This window comes from Rhinolophus hipposideros, assembly GCF_964194185.1.
Source record: "Rhinolophus hipposideros genome assembly, chromosome: 4".
Lineage (NCBI taxonomy): Eukaryota > Metazoa > Chordata > Mammalia > Chiroptera > Rhinolophidae > Rhinolophus > Rhinolophus hipposideros.
Genome location: NC_138050.1, coordinates 46,382,335 through 46,400,617, shown reverse-complemented (window position 1 = coordinate 46,400,617; position 18,283 = coordinate 46,382,335). Strand labels below are relative to the sequence as shown.

Genomic DNA, 18,283 nt, shown 5'->3' with positions numbered 1-18,283 from the left:
CACCTCTCTCTCTCAGAGGCGAGGAAACCCAGGTGTAAGCCCAAGAGTGGTTGCACTGGGAGTACATGGCCTGGCTTCCAAACAAGCTGAGGATCAAACGAATTTCTAAGCAAAGGTGATTTTGTCCAAAAATCAATGTCACTAATGTGTGAAGCTCTTTTGAGAGGACAATGCTCCCAAGTCCCTTCGTGTTATGTGCGCGTCTTTCTTCTGCTCACACTTCCACAGGCCCCTCCTCTACCCATCTACCTTCACATTTGCTCACTCTACCTCCCCTAGGGAAATACTGGGGTCACGGCCCAACAGTGAATCCTGAAAACAAGCCAAATGAAAAGACATTCTGGCCGGCCGGATGGCTCAGTTGGTTAGAGCGCAAGCTCTCAACAATAAGGCTGTTGGTTCGATTCCCGCATGGGATGGTGGGCTGCGCCCCCTGCAACTAAGATTGAAAATGGCGACCGGACTTGGATCTGAGCTGTGACCTCCACAACTAGATTAAAGGACAACAACTTGGAACTGATGGGCCCTGGAGAAACGCACTGTTCCCCAATATTCCCCAATAAAATTTATAAAAAAAAAAAAGACAAGACATTCTATAAAACAACTGACCAATGCTCTTCAAAAGTGCCAAAGGCAGGAAAGACAAAGAAAGATGGAGGAACTGTCGCAGATTAAAGGAAACTAAAGACATGAGAACTAAATGCAATGCGGGATCCAGCACTAGAAGAAAGCCATCACTGGGACACTGATACAATTTAAATATAGTTTATGGATTAAATAATACTTTACCAGTGTTAGTTGATTTTGGTAACTGTACTGTGATTATATAAAATGTTACTATTCGAGGAGTGAAAGACATACAGGAATTTTTGGTACTGTTTGTAAGTCTAAACATTTTTGTTTGTTTGTTTTTAATTAGCTGGGATTGAGCCTTCCTGACACCTGCCATGTGGTCGGTCAGCCCCGGATCCCACGGCCCCCGGCTCACATTTGGTTATTACATTCAGCACAGGGTATCGCTGGTCTCCATTTTGCATCTACTACCACTGCTATTCAAAACAAGTACAACGCTAACCACACGTAATTTAAAAATTCTCGGTAGCCACATGTAAAAAGTAAAAAGAAACAGGTGAAATTAATTTTAATAATAGAGTTTAGCTATCATTCATTATCATATTAACATGTAATCAATATAAAAAATAGAGACATTTTATTTTCCTTCTTTTTGTTCTAAGTCTTCAAAAACTGGTTGTATTTTACACTTACAGGTCATCTCAGTTCAGATTAGGTACGCGGTTCAAGTGCTCAGTGGCACGTGGGTGCTGCACAGGTCACCTTGGGATAGATGACAAGCCCCTCCAGTAAAGAAACTGTGTTTTATTCATACTTTATCCTCATCACCAAACACTCACTAGAATTTATTAAATGATTGAACATGGGCTTCAAAACAAATACTGTAAAAAAATGAGCTCCACTAACCACCCTACTCCCCAAAGTTTAGGAACTTACAGGCATGGCAGATCCATCTTTTTCCATCTTCTGGCACGTCTCTTTCTCTAGGCCTAAAACACAGAGAGTCATTTTTGTAGATATCCCAAGAAGTCAGTTCCTTTCCTAGGGAAAGACACTTGGAAACGCCAGTGCAGGCCCAGAATGACATCTATGAACACACGAAGGGCATTTCAAGATTTTCAGAGGAGCACTGGCTTTCTGTTGACTGCTGTGCTGTCCATGTTAAAATTCCAAAATATTCAAAAGAAAGAGGAGTGCACAGTTAGTCAGTCATAATGCACAATCTTCAGGTGGAAAGAACAGCAAGGCTGCCCCCTTGTGTCCGTGTACTAACCGTGAGATTATTTCAGAAAGGAAACCGGAACACTGAATGCTATTTTATTACCAAGTCTGACTGAATTTAAATTCCACCCAAAAGGGTACCCTCAATCTAAGTAGCAGCAGATAAAATAACAAGTTCTAAATTTCAATGCCTGCAAACCTAAATTCATTTTCTACCTTCCACTCTACCACCAGAGGCAACATTTTATAAAACCCAACACTATTGTTTTTTTCTAATTAAAGGAATATCCACTCACTGAAGACAATTTGAAAATATGAAAAAGCACACACCATTTTAAAGCTATAATCTTCCACAAAGCAATAGCAAATTATTTTAGCGTACTCTCTGTCAATAGTGAAGCATTTAAAACACAAATGTGACCATCACTACTGCTTAAAACCCTTCTACAGCTCCCCTATACCTACAGGATCAAGCCCAAATTCTTCAGTACGACCTTATTTTCCCACTTGCCCTTACTCACAAAGAGCTGCTGGGCATTTTACCAACACGGCAGGTTCCTTCCCACGCCTGCGAGAGATTCTCATCCCCTGGTGCACACCTTTCGATGTCTGGATCGATCAAGACCTAGCTCAAAGGTGATTCTCCCCATAAATGGTCTCTGATTCCCGCCAGAGCTGGTCCACCCACCCACCTCCATACACCCCAGCCCTGCAGGACCGGGACCTCTGCCTGCCCCCCCCCAACATGGCTAATCCGTCAAATACGGTGTAACACGAGCTGCTCACTGACTTTGATGACAGCACTGTATCTAAGAGAACCCCAGCTCTACAAATTTATATTGAAGGAATTTCCTCTTAGTGAGGAAGAACAATTCAACAATTATCTACCAGGCACTGGCACCATAGGAAACTCAAAGATGAATCACTCATAGTCCTTAGTCTTAAGAAGTTTATCAAAGACACCCTTCTCTAAATAAGACACAAAACAGGACCGGTAAGAAGAAATGTGTTGGGAGCATAAAGCACAGTGGGGGTCTAGTGACATTTTTGAGACGGACATAAAAGGATGGGCAAAATTTTTATAGGAGATAGCAAAGAAAGGCATTTCAAATACAAGAAACAAGTGTAGGTACAAGAATACGAAGGATTATCTGGGTCATAACTGGGTAAGGGATTATCTGGGTAATAACTGGGTATAAAGGGAAACGGAAAACGAGGTCATAGGAAAGATGTCAGAGCAGAAAGGCCTGGGAAGAAATCTGGAACAGTGCCTGGCGCATTTACTTGTGTTTTATAGATGGGAAACTGAGACCTGGGAGCAGACAGGAAGCTGGGGAGTAACTCACACACAGTCCAGATTGCCATCCACTTCCCTGGTTTGATAGATCATGATTTTTTAAATTCTAAGTATAAAGCCCCAAATTAAATTATGGTTGTTGAACATTTCACAAGTCATGTTTAGGGCCATAGATATAACTTGGGACCTAGAAAAGAGCCTCAGCTCTAGAATGTTCTAAGAGTCCAACAGCAAGAAGCTTCAGCACAGGTTAGTCTAGGTTCTTATTAGAACATTACAGAGGATTTTATCAAGCATTGGTCAATTTAAATCCAACGCATCTGTGAGCAGGAAAATTTGTAATAGTCTCATATAATGAAAACAATCCCTTCACACTAGCATCGTGGCTAAAAGACCATGGACCACACTGCCGAGGGCTGAACCCTAGCTCTACCTTTCATTAGCCATTCACAAGTGACCTTGGCCGAGTTACTTAATTTGTCTCAATTTCCTTTTCTAAAAAATGGGGGGGAAATTGTACCTAGCGAGGAGGAGTTAATACATGTGAAGCACTCAGAAGAACACCTGCACAGGGGAAGGCAATGTACATGTCAGTTATTATTTCTGTGAGCTGAACAATCAGCACAATAACCACAACATGGTCACAGGCCACCGGTGGCCACATTAAAGTAAACTATGAAAATTCAATCATTCAGTTTCCTGAACATTCTGCAACAACTATCCATATGTCCCCTGGCATTTGATAAGACACCCTTTTGTGTCTCTTTTCTAGGTAAAGAAGCAAAGCAAAGATCAGCATCCTAAATTCATCCTTCAGGCGACCCAGTTCTCTAAATCGCTCTAGGACGTCTCCTAGTTTAGGCTTTCAGGCATTTCCATGCTTACGTACATTAGAAAGATGAAGATATGCTTCCATACCTGCTTCTGAGGATGAAAACGCATGATTTATGGTAGACACAGGAACATTGGAACATTCAAAGTACTCCAGGTCTTCCTCTGGCTCACCTTTCACCTCGGCCCCAGCTGATTTCTGACCAGATGAAGTAGACGCCAGTTTCTCCTCATCTGTAGCATGGCCGTCCCTACTAGAAATGTCTGAAATCTGGGAGATCACTGCTCCTTCGTCCTGGGAAATGCGACAGAGAAGATGCTCCCATTTAGGAGGACAGCCAATGGGGCACCTCAGGGACAGCAGAGCAGCCTCCATTCCATATAGATGGGTATTGATAAGAGCTAACCACAGATTTGGGTACAAATCAAGGAAGAAGCTGGAGTCTCTCAATCACAAAATGTGTTTTCTAGAACCTAGCTTTTAGGAATTCAAACCTAAAGTTTGAAAAAATTAATCTTTTCTAGCCTAAATTTATAAGCAAGAAATTGAAGAAGTCCAAGGTAGTGGTTTTCAAGTACCTCCTAAACTAAAAAGACAAAAACAATCCATGGACCCCATTATATTTTCAGGTGACACCTAAAAACTCTTCAGCATAAGTTTAAATAATTGCAAAGGATGTAATATCTGGTAGAGTTTAAATACCGACCTTGCCTAATTCAATGTTGTTCCTCTCCTGGTTTGATACCCTACAATCTATTTAACAGTGACATGAGCAACCTCCTCATTGGTCAGAAATTTACATCATTCCTTTTCCTCTCGGAATTTGTGTTTCCATTCTACCTCCATCAACTCAGGTTCTCCTATTTTGCTGAAAACGATGAGTTGTTGGAAAGCCATCTAGCTTAAAAAAACAATTATAATCAAGTCATTAGAGTCAAGCACCTCCTTAAAACCTGTACCAATGTTTCAAATCTCCCCTCTGTTTGGTGCCCCAGAGGTTTCATGCCCAGTGGTAATGCACCCTACTAAGACTTAGAATGGATGAGAGAGAATTTTACCCCCTCAAAAAACGGGAAAAAAAAGGGAAAAGCGTAATTATGAAAGAGTTCCCTGGTCCTAAGGGGCCTCCTCAGCTTAGGAAGTAAAGCATCTGGAAATTGGTTTCCTTAAAGCTGAGTACTCAGAGGTCTAGTGGGAAGTCTTCATTAACCACTGCCCCCACACCCTGGGGTGGGGATGCAATCACCAATTTGGGGACCACGGACTAAGAAATGTTGTGGGGATGGGCACAGACTTACCTGAGAACACCCATCCAAAGCGAGAGGCTGCGTTTCGTATTTCTTCACCTTACAGCCACTCCTAGAAGAAAAAAAATAACGAGGTTGGTTTGGAATCACACTGACAACTTCCAAATTAAGAGATGGAGCGGAAAGCAGTATGTGCAGATAGAAGCCAAGGCATACGCGTCACACAACTCATACATCTACGTGTCAGCGAGGGGAACCCCTGTGATGTCTCGGAATCTTCTCCCAAGAGACAGGGCAAGCGGAGAACTACAGTTCATTCTCCGAAAGGACCTCCTCACGTGTTTCTGTAGGATGTTCACCACAGTAGGACCCTGACTCACCCTGCAGCTTTTAATCACACACCACCAACAGCCTTTCTGACATATTCGGTTCATCTGATCCTTACTCACTTGGCTTTGACATTCATTAGAAAAATTACCACGCTGGACCAGATTCTTTAAAAATTCTTTATTGGACTAAAAGCCGCAGATGTCTGATTAAGAAGGCTCCAGACCTGTGTGCTAACAGAAAAGAACTATGGTCAACAAAAAGTATAAAAACACAAATATCTGCGTAAACTTTTACCATTCCTATTAAGTAATAAGATGGAAAGGAACGTCACAGCTGAAACGAGGGAAAGCTCAAAACCACCTGTTATTTTTAAACTAGCACAGAATTTGTGATCCGAAGACTAATTCAGATTCTGTTTTGTTTTAATAACTTAAAATTTCTAGTAATGTCACTCTGACAAAAATAATAATTTGTAACTTTTTCTCCTGTGGGGGAAAAAAGGCAAACACGTTACCAAAATGTACGCAATCACCACTATCTGGTTTATGATTTTCTTTCCTAATTTTTAAGTGCCACCAAACTTGAGTTGACTCAGGAAAACGTATCCCCTGCTCCAACCCAGCAGCCCTAGCCTGTCAAAAACGCCAATTATTTCCATGATTAAATGGCAGAGCCGTCCCTCAAACCACGGCTGCGCTGATCTCAGGGCCAAGCCAGCACTCTATCAAAGCGCCACAGGAGACGTGCCAAGGCAGCAGGGAGGAAGCTCTCGCACCTGACGTGGGAAGGCCGAGCTCCACTCCTTTAGGCACAGACAAGTGCAAGGCTAAGCTGACTTATGAAGTGGCAAATGAAATGCAAAAAATCATCTGAAGGTCAAACTCAGAAATGCAAGCCAACATGCTATGGAGAGATGGTCTGGGGAGGGCGGGAGAGGAACTGCCAACAGTCCCAGGGACAAACAGAAACAACAGCAGGAGTACTTACAACAGAAAACAGAGAAATTTCACTTGTTCAGTAGTCCTGAATGCACCAACAAAATTAGAGACAGGAAAGAGACAGACAGATGGAGAAAAAAATCATGTAAAGCCTGGAATATTTATCTCTAGTTTGGTAGATGTACAGGCTGCAAAGTTCTTTCTGTGAGGTGAGATACAAATTAAAAATGTCATATTCATGAATGTTCTCACTGGTGAGTGAATGATCATCAGGAACCTCAACTCTAACAGGGTATGAGTGATACACACATTCAAAAATGCCACATATTCAAATTTATAGATGAAAAAGTAAACATGTTACTGCTGAGCGCATTTACTCTTAGATGTCTAGTCATCTAGATCAAAGGCAATGCATGTATTAAAATATAGTTGAATATATATCTGCTTATTCCTATTGTAGTTATGTTTTACTTAGATGTTTAAAATGATTTTTATATAAATTATCTTATTTGGTCCACAAAATCCTACTCATAGTATGATGTCTCCATTTTACAGAAGAATCTGAGACGCCAATTACATACATCTTTTAAAAAGTCACAGAAATTCTAACCTGCTAACAGAAATTCTAATTCCTCACTAGATACCACCACACGTATTATGTATTTTCAGTCTGTCCTACCAACGAAGGGATTTGCTAAACAAAATTCCAGAGTAACACAGAGATCGAGCACCCTTCTTGGGAAAAAAGAGTTTTGATTGCATAAAAATTAAAAAAAAAAATCTGTAAGGTATATTAGATCAAGAAATTCACTCACCAAAAAGAGAATTGGAGGAAAATGCTACCAGGGTGGTAGGACTCAAGAGAGGGGTAGCATAAATTTCCCTCCCTTTGGCCCAGATTTAATTTTATCTAACATGAATGCATTGGCTACATGCCTTCAACATGCAACTGAAAGGAAGTCTCCCCAAAGGCTCCTTATCAATCTTGCTAGGCAGAAGCACCCCTATCAGGAAGCATCAAGGCAATGACCTGGTCAACACGTACCCCAAGCACTGTGTAGGCAAAGGTAACTAACCTCAGCCACAGAAGAGCACTCTGAGGTCAGCTGATCAATCATGCTTTCCAGCAACCACGTAACTGTTCATACATACTCAAAGAAAAGATCAAGAACTACTAATGGCATTTTATTCCCCTTAGACATTCTGGGGTTGCTAACGAACGGATTCCTGCATTGCTCAAGCTTCTTGGTCCTGACTGTACTCTGTGTTCTTTAGACCTTTTCCTTTAGTATAATTCATCATGGTATCTAGCATTTTTCTCTAAGTCATTGTAATGCTGAAAATTACTTCCCTGATTTATGGTGGTAACTAGAAATAGGTACTTCTTCTCATCCTCCCTTTTCACATTTTATCCTCCCTGGCATTGGTCTTTCTTGGTATCTAATTTTTAGGGTCACAATGGGATATACTGTCATTGACTCAAGTTGTGTGATAGTCACCCAAATTTAAACTGAACCTTGGCATGGAGTATGGCCTGAGGTGATCACTCTGGAACTCTAGGGACCCTGCAAAAGTGGCTCCAGGCTTTCCAAGAGATGGGGAGTAGAGAGACAACACACAATAAAAGACTAATTTATATCAGATTTATATCATTATCGTCAGATTTATATCATCATTTAAAATGTTCATGATTCTTTATGGAAATTCACCTCGTTACTGATGGAACCAGAAGCTAACCATAAAGACATAAGAATTCTCACCAACTTGTCGTGGTAAGTTTGTTTCCAACAAAAACCACAGCTTTCTGTTTTAAGTAAAAGACCTCTATAAGACCCTTTTGGACCATTTTCTACAAGTTGTTGGTACTAGACAGGTAATCTGTAGGCTTGGAACTTTTTTTTTATCCATAGAGAATCTGAAGATGGTGGCTGGCATGACACCTGAATTCTGTATATAAAGCGATTCCCGACAGCCCAGACAGGATTTCTGAAAACCATCAAATCTCTAACTGCCTATCTAATGCTATTTTTTTTAAACAAGAAAAAAGTACCCAACGGTGAATAAGCTGAGGTGTCAAAAGCCAGGCGGACATCTAAAAAGGAAACCTTTGGTATTTCTGATTCCACACAAGAGTTGGGCGAAATAGTGACGACTGTTATATAAAATTACAAGATTTAATATATAGCTATGACTGCAATATAAAATTATAAGATTTGTATCTGCCCCATTGCACCACAAAGATAACGTCAGTCCACCAAAACCCAAAGCGGCCGGCTGCCAAACTCTCAAAGAGTATACACAGAACACAACACCCAAACCCATTGTCACTCACGTTATTAAACGCGACTTTGCCTTCTTGGGCGATTCTAAGATTTCATTAACATGATTACCAGCAGGAGAACAAAAGTCACTGCTTGTTAAAGTTGTAGTTGGTTTAAAAGGATCCATGGATTCATCAAAGTGGTAGGAACCCTTAGAGGAGAGGGGAGGGGAGTTCTGCAGGGTGGAGTGGCACCCAAAGGGACTGGAGCTGAGGTTATCCCACTGACTAGGATCCAGCTTAGATGGCGCTTGGGAGAGAGGAGCACCGTCCACAGCTGGGGCTGGAGGCAGTTCTGCCCCTTTGGTGCCTATTGGCTTACTGGCTCCATCTTTCTGTACCTTGGGAGTCAGTTTGTTACCCAGTTTTCTGCCAAGTTTCTTTGGAAGGCCTTTCCTGGACTCTACATTTTCCACATCTTCTGTGAAATCAAACTCGAGTTTCAGAGGTGAACTCGACTCCTCCAGCAGCTCAACCCCTGAATCATTGGTGTCACTACTGGGAGTGCTTGATGTTTCCTTCATGTCAGGGACAGGTTTCTGGATCCCGGCGTCTCCGAGAAAAGGACTGGTGTTCCCCCCATCCATTCCATCAGGATAGGATACCTGGGGGAGAGACATGCCCTCCACAGCAGTTTCAGTCTCTAAGAACTCGCCAATTGTTTTCTTCCTCAGAGAGACGGGCTTGGGCTTTCGTAGCTTGCTTCTGCTGGGCACAGGCTGCAGACAGGCGCTCCCAACCTTTAGGTCAGCGTCCGTAGAAGCCTCCAGTGGAACCCCCATGGTGCCGTCTGTCATCGTCTTGTCCTGGATGACTTCCGGTGGGCTGGAGGGCAGAGCCTCACCTGAGACTGCAGTTACACAGCCATAAGCTGCTTCTGTTCCAAGAGCTGCTGAGATATCTGCAGAATTCTTGGTTTCTATTGAAAATGGTCTCACTACTGAAATTTTGCTAATATCATGTTCACGTTCTTCTTTGAAATCGTTGTCCGAGTAAGAATCAATAGCCTGTTGTGATACCTCATTTTCTGAGGGTCTAGAACAAGTCTCAGATGCACATTTTTCAACCACTTCTGCTATCAGCTGTTCATCAACTTCTTGTGATTCTACAACAAAACACAAAAGCCATCTATTAAAGAAGAATCTTTCCGGCATTGGTAAATATTCTCTACTTGCTGGATCCACATAGATAAACAGCAGGTTCTTCCCTTTTTTGTTTTTATTAAGCATCTAAGGTTCGACGAGTATGGCAGTGTCGCCTAAAAGGGGACAGCTGGTACTATACCCAAAAAGGAATTTTTCCCATTCTAAACTGTGTATATGTCTTATCCAAGGGATACCAATAATTATACCAAAGAGAGCTATTTAGGAAAAAGCTTAATAGATCAAATGGGCGTACTGCAAAATTCCGTAGGTTAAAATAACTGGTCTGGAAACAACCTGAGATGCTGAGCTTAGGCACAGGGATCAGGTCGGACACTGACACAGCTCCCAAGCATCGCCTGACAGTTTCAGGGTCTGAATTTCATGCAGCTAGAAGATTTTAACCTTCGGATGTTAAAAACAAGTACTCCCTCTTCCCCAAAATAGAATTTAAGTAATCAGACTGTTCCAAAATTCAATGAAAAACCCGTTATGTCCAGCTCAGAACAACTTCTCTGCAGACTTAAAAGCTAAAAGAACAACAACAAAAATACTAATTTGAAAAGCAGATACAGAAAATGGCTTTAAAAACAAATAGTCCTTATTTTACTAAGACATAAATCAAAATACAATAAAGTTATTTTTTCTTTAGAAGCTCTATCTCTAAGTTGGAATAGGAATTCTCTCAAATCATTTGTGAAAAATAAAGAACCTGTTTAACTGGGGACTATTAGAAGAAATGCTGCAATTAGGAAGGTGTAATGAGGGTATTTCTTTAAAGCACAAACTAAGATAGTGTTTCCCTGACTTAAGAGATCTGAAATAACAACAGGGTAGCAGCAAAAACTGAATAAACTGATTATTTTAGTATCTCACGATTTTAAAGGAAACTCAGAGATGACCCTCTAATCCCACTTCCTAATCCTAATTCTAATCCAGGATCAAAAACTGAGCATCACTGAAAAAGTTCTGGAAAGCACTCACACGTCTTTTTACATGACTCCTCTATGACTAGAATGGCTTCCAGTCATATGTCATTCCAATCTCTATAGTTCTAGAGATTAAAGGGTTTTACCAGCTTCATCAGAAAGCGAACCACCCACCATGGTAGAATGAGGAAGGAAAAAAAACACCCCTCTTCTGAATTCAGTTACCCAGCCTGAGCAGGCAGTGAAGGAGCTCTGCCAAGAAGACACCGGCCCAGGCATTTCTTGGCTGTTAGGCCAGGTGCCAGGTAAGTAAGATGCCCCGTCCTACCCTGTCACTGCAGACACCACCTTGGTCTAGTACCTTCAGTCACTATCAGAAAGTATTGATGGGGAGGGAGGGAGTGGGTGGGAGCGGATTGCTCATCCACTTGAACCAGTTTGGGGAGTTATGAGAATGTAAAACAAGAAAACAAACTAATCACCTAACTCAGAAAGGTATGTTTGAGTATGATTTTATTTGCATTTACACTCTAAATCAGCAAGTGTCCCAGTACCAGCTGACCCCACACCCCTCAGTGCTGCCCCAAAACAGAACTTCAACTTCAAGTGTCCCACCACAGGTAACCTTCAGTAAGTAAAACACCCATTTGCAGAAAGCTCCAGTCCCCAATCTTCCCTCAGGTAAGAGTCCTGGCCACAGCTGTCAGTGCCTGTTTTTCATCTGAAAACACTGTTATATAACTAACCTCTATTCATCCGTCCATTTTTGACAAAAATTCTGTATTCCTTAGAAACTTTCCTCCAGGGTACTAAAAAGCTCTCTCCCTGGAATGACTTTGACAAGCACAGCATTGCCTGGTGGCTTGGTGAACACAGACAGAAATTAGATTGGTAGATGAATTCAAAGCAAACAGAGGAAATCCAAAAATAGACCAACATTTCCACTTCTGCCGCATTTGCTCCTGTTAATGAAACCCTTCCTGTCAATCATCAGCCTCCCCTAAATCTAAAAGGTTATGTGAAGTGCCTATGGCTGCTCTAAAACAGGAGATGCCTTTTATGGTTATTCAGGATATAGACTATTCTCGTGTAAAAAGATTTTCCCTCCTTTCCCTATACAGTTCTTTTAAAAGAAAAGGCATGTAATGCCAAAATTTGAAAGACTGAGGTAACAGCTTGACATTCTGGTTTATACTCTGGTATAATGAAAATATACTGGGTTAATATATAAGTTTATGAAAAATCATGAAAGCATTAGCAGAGGGGAAATGCCATCATACAAAATATTTTTGAAATTCAGAAATGCACACAGCTGGCTAGCTGCTTTCATATGTATAATTTCACTTTAGAGGAGATAAAATTGCAACCACTTGGAAAACAAGGCGTATTACTTCAGATTTGGCATTATTTTAAAAGATGCTTGACTTTCCCTTTTAGATTTTAGCTTTTTGGTGAACCATTATCTGCAAACTCCTTTCAGATCAACAACCTCCTCTCCTTTAGTTACAGGTGGTCCCTTTTATGCTTTTCTAAATACCATATGATATGTAAAGTGAGAAAGCTGCCCAAATGTGAACAGACCTCCTGTATTGCACAGACATACACACTCTGGCCTCTTTCTAACCTCAAAAGCCACAGATAGTTCCCTTGCATCCAAGTCTAACATACAGTGTCTGACTCTAAGGCAAAAGCCTTAAAACAAAATCTCAGAACCAATACATTCAAGTCAATGTCTTTTACAGTAACTCAAGAAGGGTTCTTAGATAAATTTTCAGAAAGTACCCGAAGACTGTGAAACTCAAGGAAAACTTGTGTGAGAGCATTGTCTGGGGGAGATAACCCCCACACAGCCTTCTTCATAGCCTGTATGTAGAACCACTGCTCCAAGAAGACTCTATTTCGGGTCCTCAGAAGGACTCCTCACAGAACTTCGTGAGGAGTGTACATGTCTAACTATCGTTGCTTTGTACACCTGAAACAAATAAATAAAATAAAATAAAGGGCTCCTCTCATTACTTTATAGTTGTAACTTCAATCCCACCTCCAATCACTACACTGGTATTTAAAAACTCTTAAGCTTTTGGGAGGGGGGGGAAATCTTAACATCAAAGAATAAAACTTGTCACCTCTGGGAACAAGTTCAAAAGGAATGTTCAAAAGTGCTGTTTTAAGACATTTTAAGGGTCGACTAAATTTTTGAGAGAGAACACTCACTAAAACACAAATTCGAATAGGTTTGTTTAAACAAAATTCAGTCACCTTACTTCATCATGTTGACATTAAGACCCCAGTGAAGGGACACTAAACATCAAGTGCAAGTTTGAGGGGGAAATGGTCTTATCAGTACACTGGGTGTGGTAGGAAGAGCCACGGGGCAGACAACCCTGGGAAGAGAATCAAACCCCCCCATGAACACACCTGAGTAAATAATTTCCTTCTCTGAAGGGTGGTTCAGGTTTGTTGTGTGGAGTGAAGGTCAAGAAACAGCCCAAATTTGGCAAAGTCTGCAGACCTTTCTCCAGTCTGTACTTACACAGAGCTCTCCCTTCTCTTTAATACCTACAGTTAAAGTAACTGATGTGAAGGGGGCGCCAAACCGCTAGCCTGCCCGCTGCCCTTGGCCTTGAGCTGTCCTTCAGAGGTCAGTACTGTGCCCAGTGCCCTGGCAGACAGGCTCCCACACCAGATGTGCAGGAAGCACTGCAGTCACCATGGCTCCACACCAGGCCAGCTGCCTCCCACAAGACCCAGTATAACGGGAGAGAACAATGTGAAGGGCAAATGGGGGGTGGAGCGGGTGGGGTGTCCAGCACCGACTGCTGTGTCGGGCGTGTGACTGAGCATTTTACCACAAAACTCCTGTGCTCCAAAGGAAAACTGAAGAGAACACACAGGAAGAATCCCGTCTTAAGGACGACATGAACTGGAGCTAGTGAGCAACTAGACCATAAATCCTCCTCCCCGTTTTCCATGTAAAATAATACTGTCCCTGGTGTCTTCCATTGAACAACTGGAATTATGAATAAATTCTGTATGATGAAGGGTACAAGCAAGCAATTTTTTAAAAAATCGGACAATACATATTTGAAAAACATGCTCACTTTCACACAACTAATAAATAGGATACCATTTTTAATCCATTAGATTTGTAAAAATTAAAATACTGGTAATAGTAACAGTTGCTAGGCAAGGGGGCCAGTAGGCATCTCATACATTTCATAGGAAAGTGTATTATGGGATCTTTCAGGAAGTATTTAGAATACCAACATCCAAAATGAATAGATTCTTTAACTCATCAATCCACTGCTAGGAATTTATTGTACTTATGTACACAAAGGGGACCAAATACACATACGTATAAGGATGAGGATGTGTACTTAGGACTTGCTTCCTACACACTGTGCCATTATGAAGTACCATAGGGGACTGACAGCTACTTCAGGTGCACCGTGGAACACTACACAGCTCTCCACAGTGACACAGGCCTGCATGCACTCATCCGCGACGATGTCAAAAGTGCATTATGTAGAAAACGGGAAGATCAGTGTGTAGACTGTCCGTCCTTGTTCAATTTAAACATAGAAAGACATAAAACTGATATGCAGAGGCCCAGAATCCTTCTTATTAAGCACAAAAATCGCTTCTTACCCCAAGCCTAATCCCCTTCAACCCATTTCTCTTGTCTTTCATTTCACTACAGGATTCCGATTTCCAACCCCAACCTGCTCTACCTCGACTTCTCCCAAGACCGCTGGTTAGGCAAAGCCTTCTTAGATGACACCCAAAGCAGGCAGGACAAAAGAAAAAATGGGTAATTTGAACTTCATCAAAACTTAAAACTTTTACACTTCAAATGATACCCTCAAAAAAGTGAAAAGACAACCCACAGAGCAGGAGAAAACATTGAAAACATTCACAATCACATATCTAAAAAGGGACTTGTATCTAGAATATATAAAGTGCTCTTACAACTCAATATAAACAGATAAATAACCCAATTAAAAAAGTAGGCAAAGAATCTCAATAAATACTTTGCTAAAAAAGATATACAAATAGCCAACAAGATGCTGAACAATGTTAACCACTTACGGAAATTCCAAATCAAAACTAAATCAAATCAAAACCACAATGAGATACCATTCCACAACTACTAAGATGGCTACAATCAACAGACAGGTAACAATATGTGTTATCAAAGACATGGAGAAATTCAAACCCTCATACACTGCTGGTATGAAAGTAAGATGGTGCAGCCCCTTTAAAAGTGTGACAGCTCTGCAAAAAATGTTAGAAATAGTTATCGTTTATGACCCAGCAATTCCACTAGTAGGCATATACCCAAAAGAAATGAAAACATACATTCACACAAAAACTTGAACATAAATATTCATAGCAGCATTACTCATTAAATAGCCTCAAAGTGGAAATAACCCAAGTGTTCATCAAATGATAAATGGGTAAACAAAACACAGTATATCCATATAATGGAATACTAATCCACAATAAAAAAGGAAAAAAGTACTAATACATGCTACAACGGGAATGAGCCTTGGAAACATTATGGTAACTGAACAGAGCCAGTCATAAAGACTACATATTTGTATGAAATGTCTAGAATAAGCGAATCTGTTGAGACACAAAGTAGATTATCAGTTGCCTAGCACTGGAGGGTGGAATGGGAGAGGATTGGGGGGTGGCTGCTGATGGGTACAGAGTTTCTTTTACGGAGTGATAAAATGTTCTAAAAATTTGACTGAGGCAACAGTTGTACAATTCTGCTCATATACTGAAAACCACTGAATTACACACACTTTAAATGGGTGAACTGTATTGCATGTGAATTACATCTCAATCAAACTGTTTTTTAACAAAAGAACATGGAGGCTCAGAGGGTAACAGCAGGAGCAGTGTCCTCAAATCCCTAATAAAATGTTCTACTACACCACAGACTTCGATTTCAGAAAATGCTTGAAATCATCTTTTATGTGTATCACTTGTAGGGACAAATACTTGAGAGAGGTGGTAGGTCTCACCGTCACACCAATTTGGGATTTTAACTCTCTCTTGAGGAAGCGGATGATGTGCTAGCTAAATTCTATTTGCAGGAGGCAAAAAAAAAAACCAAACAAAAAAAACATGACATCATTCCTCTCTCCTGCAACAGATACAGCTAACTACATGAACTACGCTAGGGATATGACAATCGTCAAGCTCAAAAAGCTTTTGTGGGTTTGTTGTTGTTGTTTAGGGAGATAGTTTTTTTTTTTTTTTTTTTAGTTCTAATTTTTACCATTTTACTTTTCCCAAAACCTCCCTCACACGTTCCCTTGCGAAACTACCTATTTGCTGTGAAAACTACCTACTTGTTGCTAAAATGTCTGGGGAAGCCAAGGAGTTAGAAAGCAGCTAGCTTCCCCCAGACTCTGAGCTCTACGGAGGACTTACCCCTAGTCTCCTTTGTACCCCGAAAGCAGAAACCAAGCGCCCCAAACGGAGCTGATGCTCAATGAGTGCCCACTGCTGAACAAATGCATACACATAAAGGATGACCTCTCACGTGCTTACCTTTTTTTATACAGAAAAAAAGTGCATATAAGTAGTGATAAAGCCATTCAGCTCTACACAACAGCTGCCAAGGATCAACATTTGTTCTTCTTTGATCCTTTCCCTTTGAAGAACCCTCCTCCTTTAAATGGGTGTTTGGTCTTGTCCTCTCACCCCCTACTCTCCCAGGTTTGAATTAAGGGATTCAAGGGAACTAAGTGTGATCCTGGCACTTGTGCCACCCTTTCTGCTAGTGGTCTGACCTGAGGAGACTGTTAATAAGGTACATGTTAACATTTAGGCAAGTTTGAGGGTTTTTTTCAGTTTCATGCCTCTGAGTACCCAGTCTCACTGATTCCCCCAAAGTTGAAATACATTTTATATATGTACTTTCTTCACCACTTAGTCAAGGCATCAGCCTTAAGATGGAGTTGACGTGAACACTATGCGTTGTCCAGGGGCAGGACAACAGGAAAAGCAGGCCTTTTCCAGGAAGGCTGGGTAGAACCTAAGGGTGTGGGCTGCAGAGCTCACATTCCCCTGACAACCACTGGGGCCCCAGGTCGGGGTTCCAATTGAGTGAGCAAAGGCAGGAAAAGGCAGATCCTCTTAGGTATGCCAGGACTTCAAGATGTTACTGCTTAAAGCAGAAAAACAACATCAACACACACACCCGTGGACCAAACCCAGCCAACAAGCTACCTGTCCAAACTTCCTCTTCCCCACCCTCTAAAAAAACACCAAACGAAAACATTGCCCAGGAACTAAGGATGAGGGGAGGGGAGGTTAATAATTGCTTTTTGTAAGCGACAGGTACTATGTTGTTCTTGGGAGATAACCTTCTAACTCCCAAGAAAGGCTCACTCTAAAATATAAGACTAAAGAATCAACTGGAGGGACCGGCCCGGTGGCTCAGGCGGTTGGAGCTCCGTGCTCCTAACTCCGAAGCCTGCCGGTTCAATTCCCACGTGGGCCAGTGGGCTCTCAACCACAAGGTTGCCAATTCAACTCCTCCAGTCCCGCAGGGGATGGTGGGCAGCGCCCCCTGCAACTAAGATTGAACATGGCACCTTGAGCTGAGCTGCCGCTGAGCTCCCGGATGAGCTCCCGGATGGCTGAGTTGGTTGGAGCGTGTCTTCTCAACCACAAGGTTGCCGGTTTAACTCCCACCAAGGGATGGTGGGCTGCGCCCCCTGCAACTAGCAACTGGCAACTGGACCTGGAGCTGAGCTGCGCACAAGTAAGACTGAAAGGACAACAACTTGACTTGGAAAAAAGGCCTGGAAGTACACACTGTTCCCCAATAAAGTCCTGTTCCCCTGCCCCAATAAAATCTTTTTTTTTTTTAAATCAAGTGGAAAGCCACTTGATAAACTGAAAAGACTTGTACCATGTTTCCCCGAAAATAAGACCTAACCGGAAAATAAGCCCTAGCATGATTTTTCAGGATGACATCCCCCAAACATAAGTCCTAACGCGTCTTTTGGAGCAAAAATTAACATAAGACCCCGGTCTTACTTTTGGGGAAACACGGTACTAAGAATAAAGGAAGTACTTCAAATTTCAAAACCAGCACATTATGCTATTTTATTTTAAAAGAGAACCAAACCCTCTCCTCTGAAGGCCAAGATTCGAGGTAAGAGGGCGGGGCCCACTATTCAAGAAGTGTCTGCTCACCAGGAAGCCAAAACCTCCCCAGTGAAGCAAATCCAACAATGAGTAAGTCCTCCCTTCTCACACAGGAGATGTCCCTGAGTTTTGGAACCACCTGGATTTGTTCAAGGTGACTGTTTCCAATGGAGTAGACACCCCCTACCACAGACAGAAATCATAGAGGGCCCTCCCCACACAACTCCTCCTACATCCATCCCCAAGGTATTGCAACACGAAGAGCAAGGGGAGAAAGAGCA

At 41.8% G+C, this 18,283-nt stretch overlaps 1 protein-coding gene across 26 annotated transcripts in view; it reads right to left on the bottom strand.

Moving 5' to 3' along the window:
- Positions 1-18,283, bottom strand: part of TACC1 (transforming acidic coiled-coil containing protein 1) — a 93,867-nt gene that overhangs the window by 19,222 nt on the left and 56,362 nt on the right. For 10 of the 26 annotated variants that reach the window (XM_081046918.1, XM_081046911.1, XM_081046932.1 and 7 more), the window contains 4 exons: positions 8,771-9,863; positions 5,222-5,282; positions 4,097-4,217; positions 1,510-1,562 (listed from right to left, as the gene is read on the bottom strand). In XM_081046918.1, coding sequence (XP_080903044.1) covers positions 1,510-1,562; positions 4,097-4,217; positions 5,222-5,282; positions 8,771-9,555 — 1,020 coding nt within the window. In that variant the 5' untranslated portion in view covers positions 9,556-9,863. Of the gene's footprint in view, positions 1-1,509; positions 1,563-4,009; positions 4,218-5,221; positions 5,283-6,487; positions 6,524-8,770; positions 9,864-18,283 lie in introns of all 26 variants that reach the window. The other 16 variants (XM_081046928.1, XM_081046925.1, XM_081046926.1 and 13 more) reach the window with 5 other exon arrangements.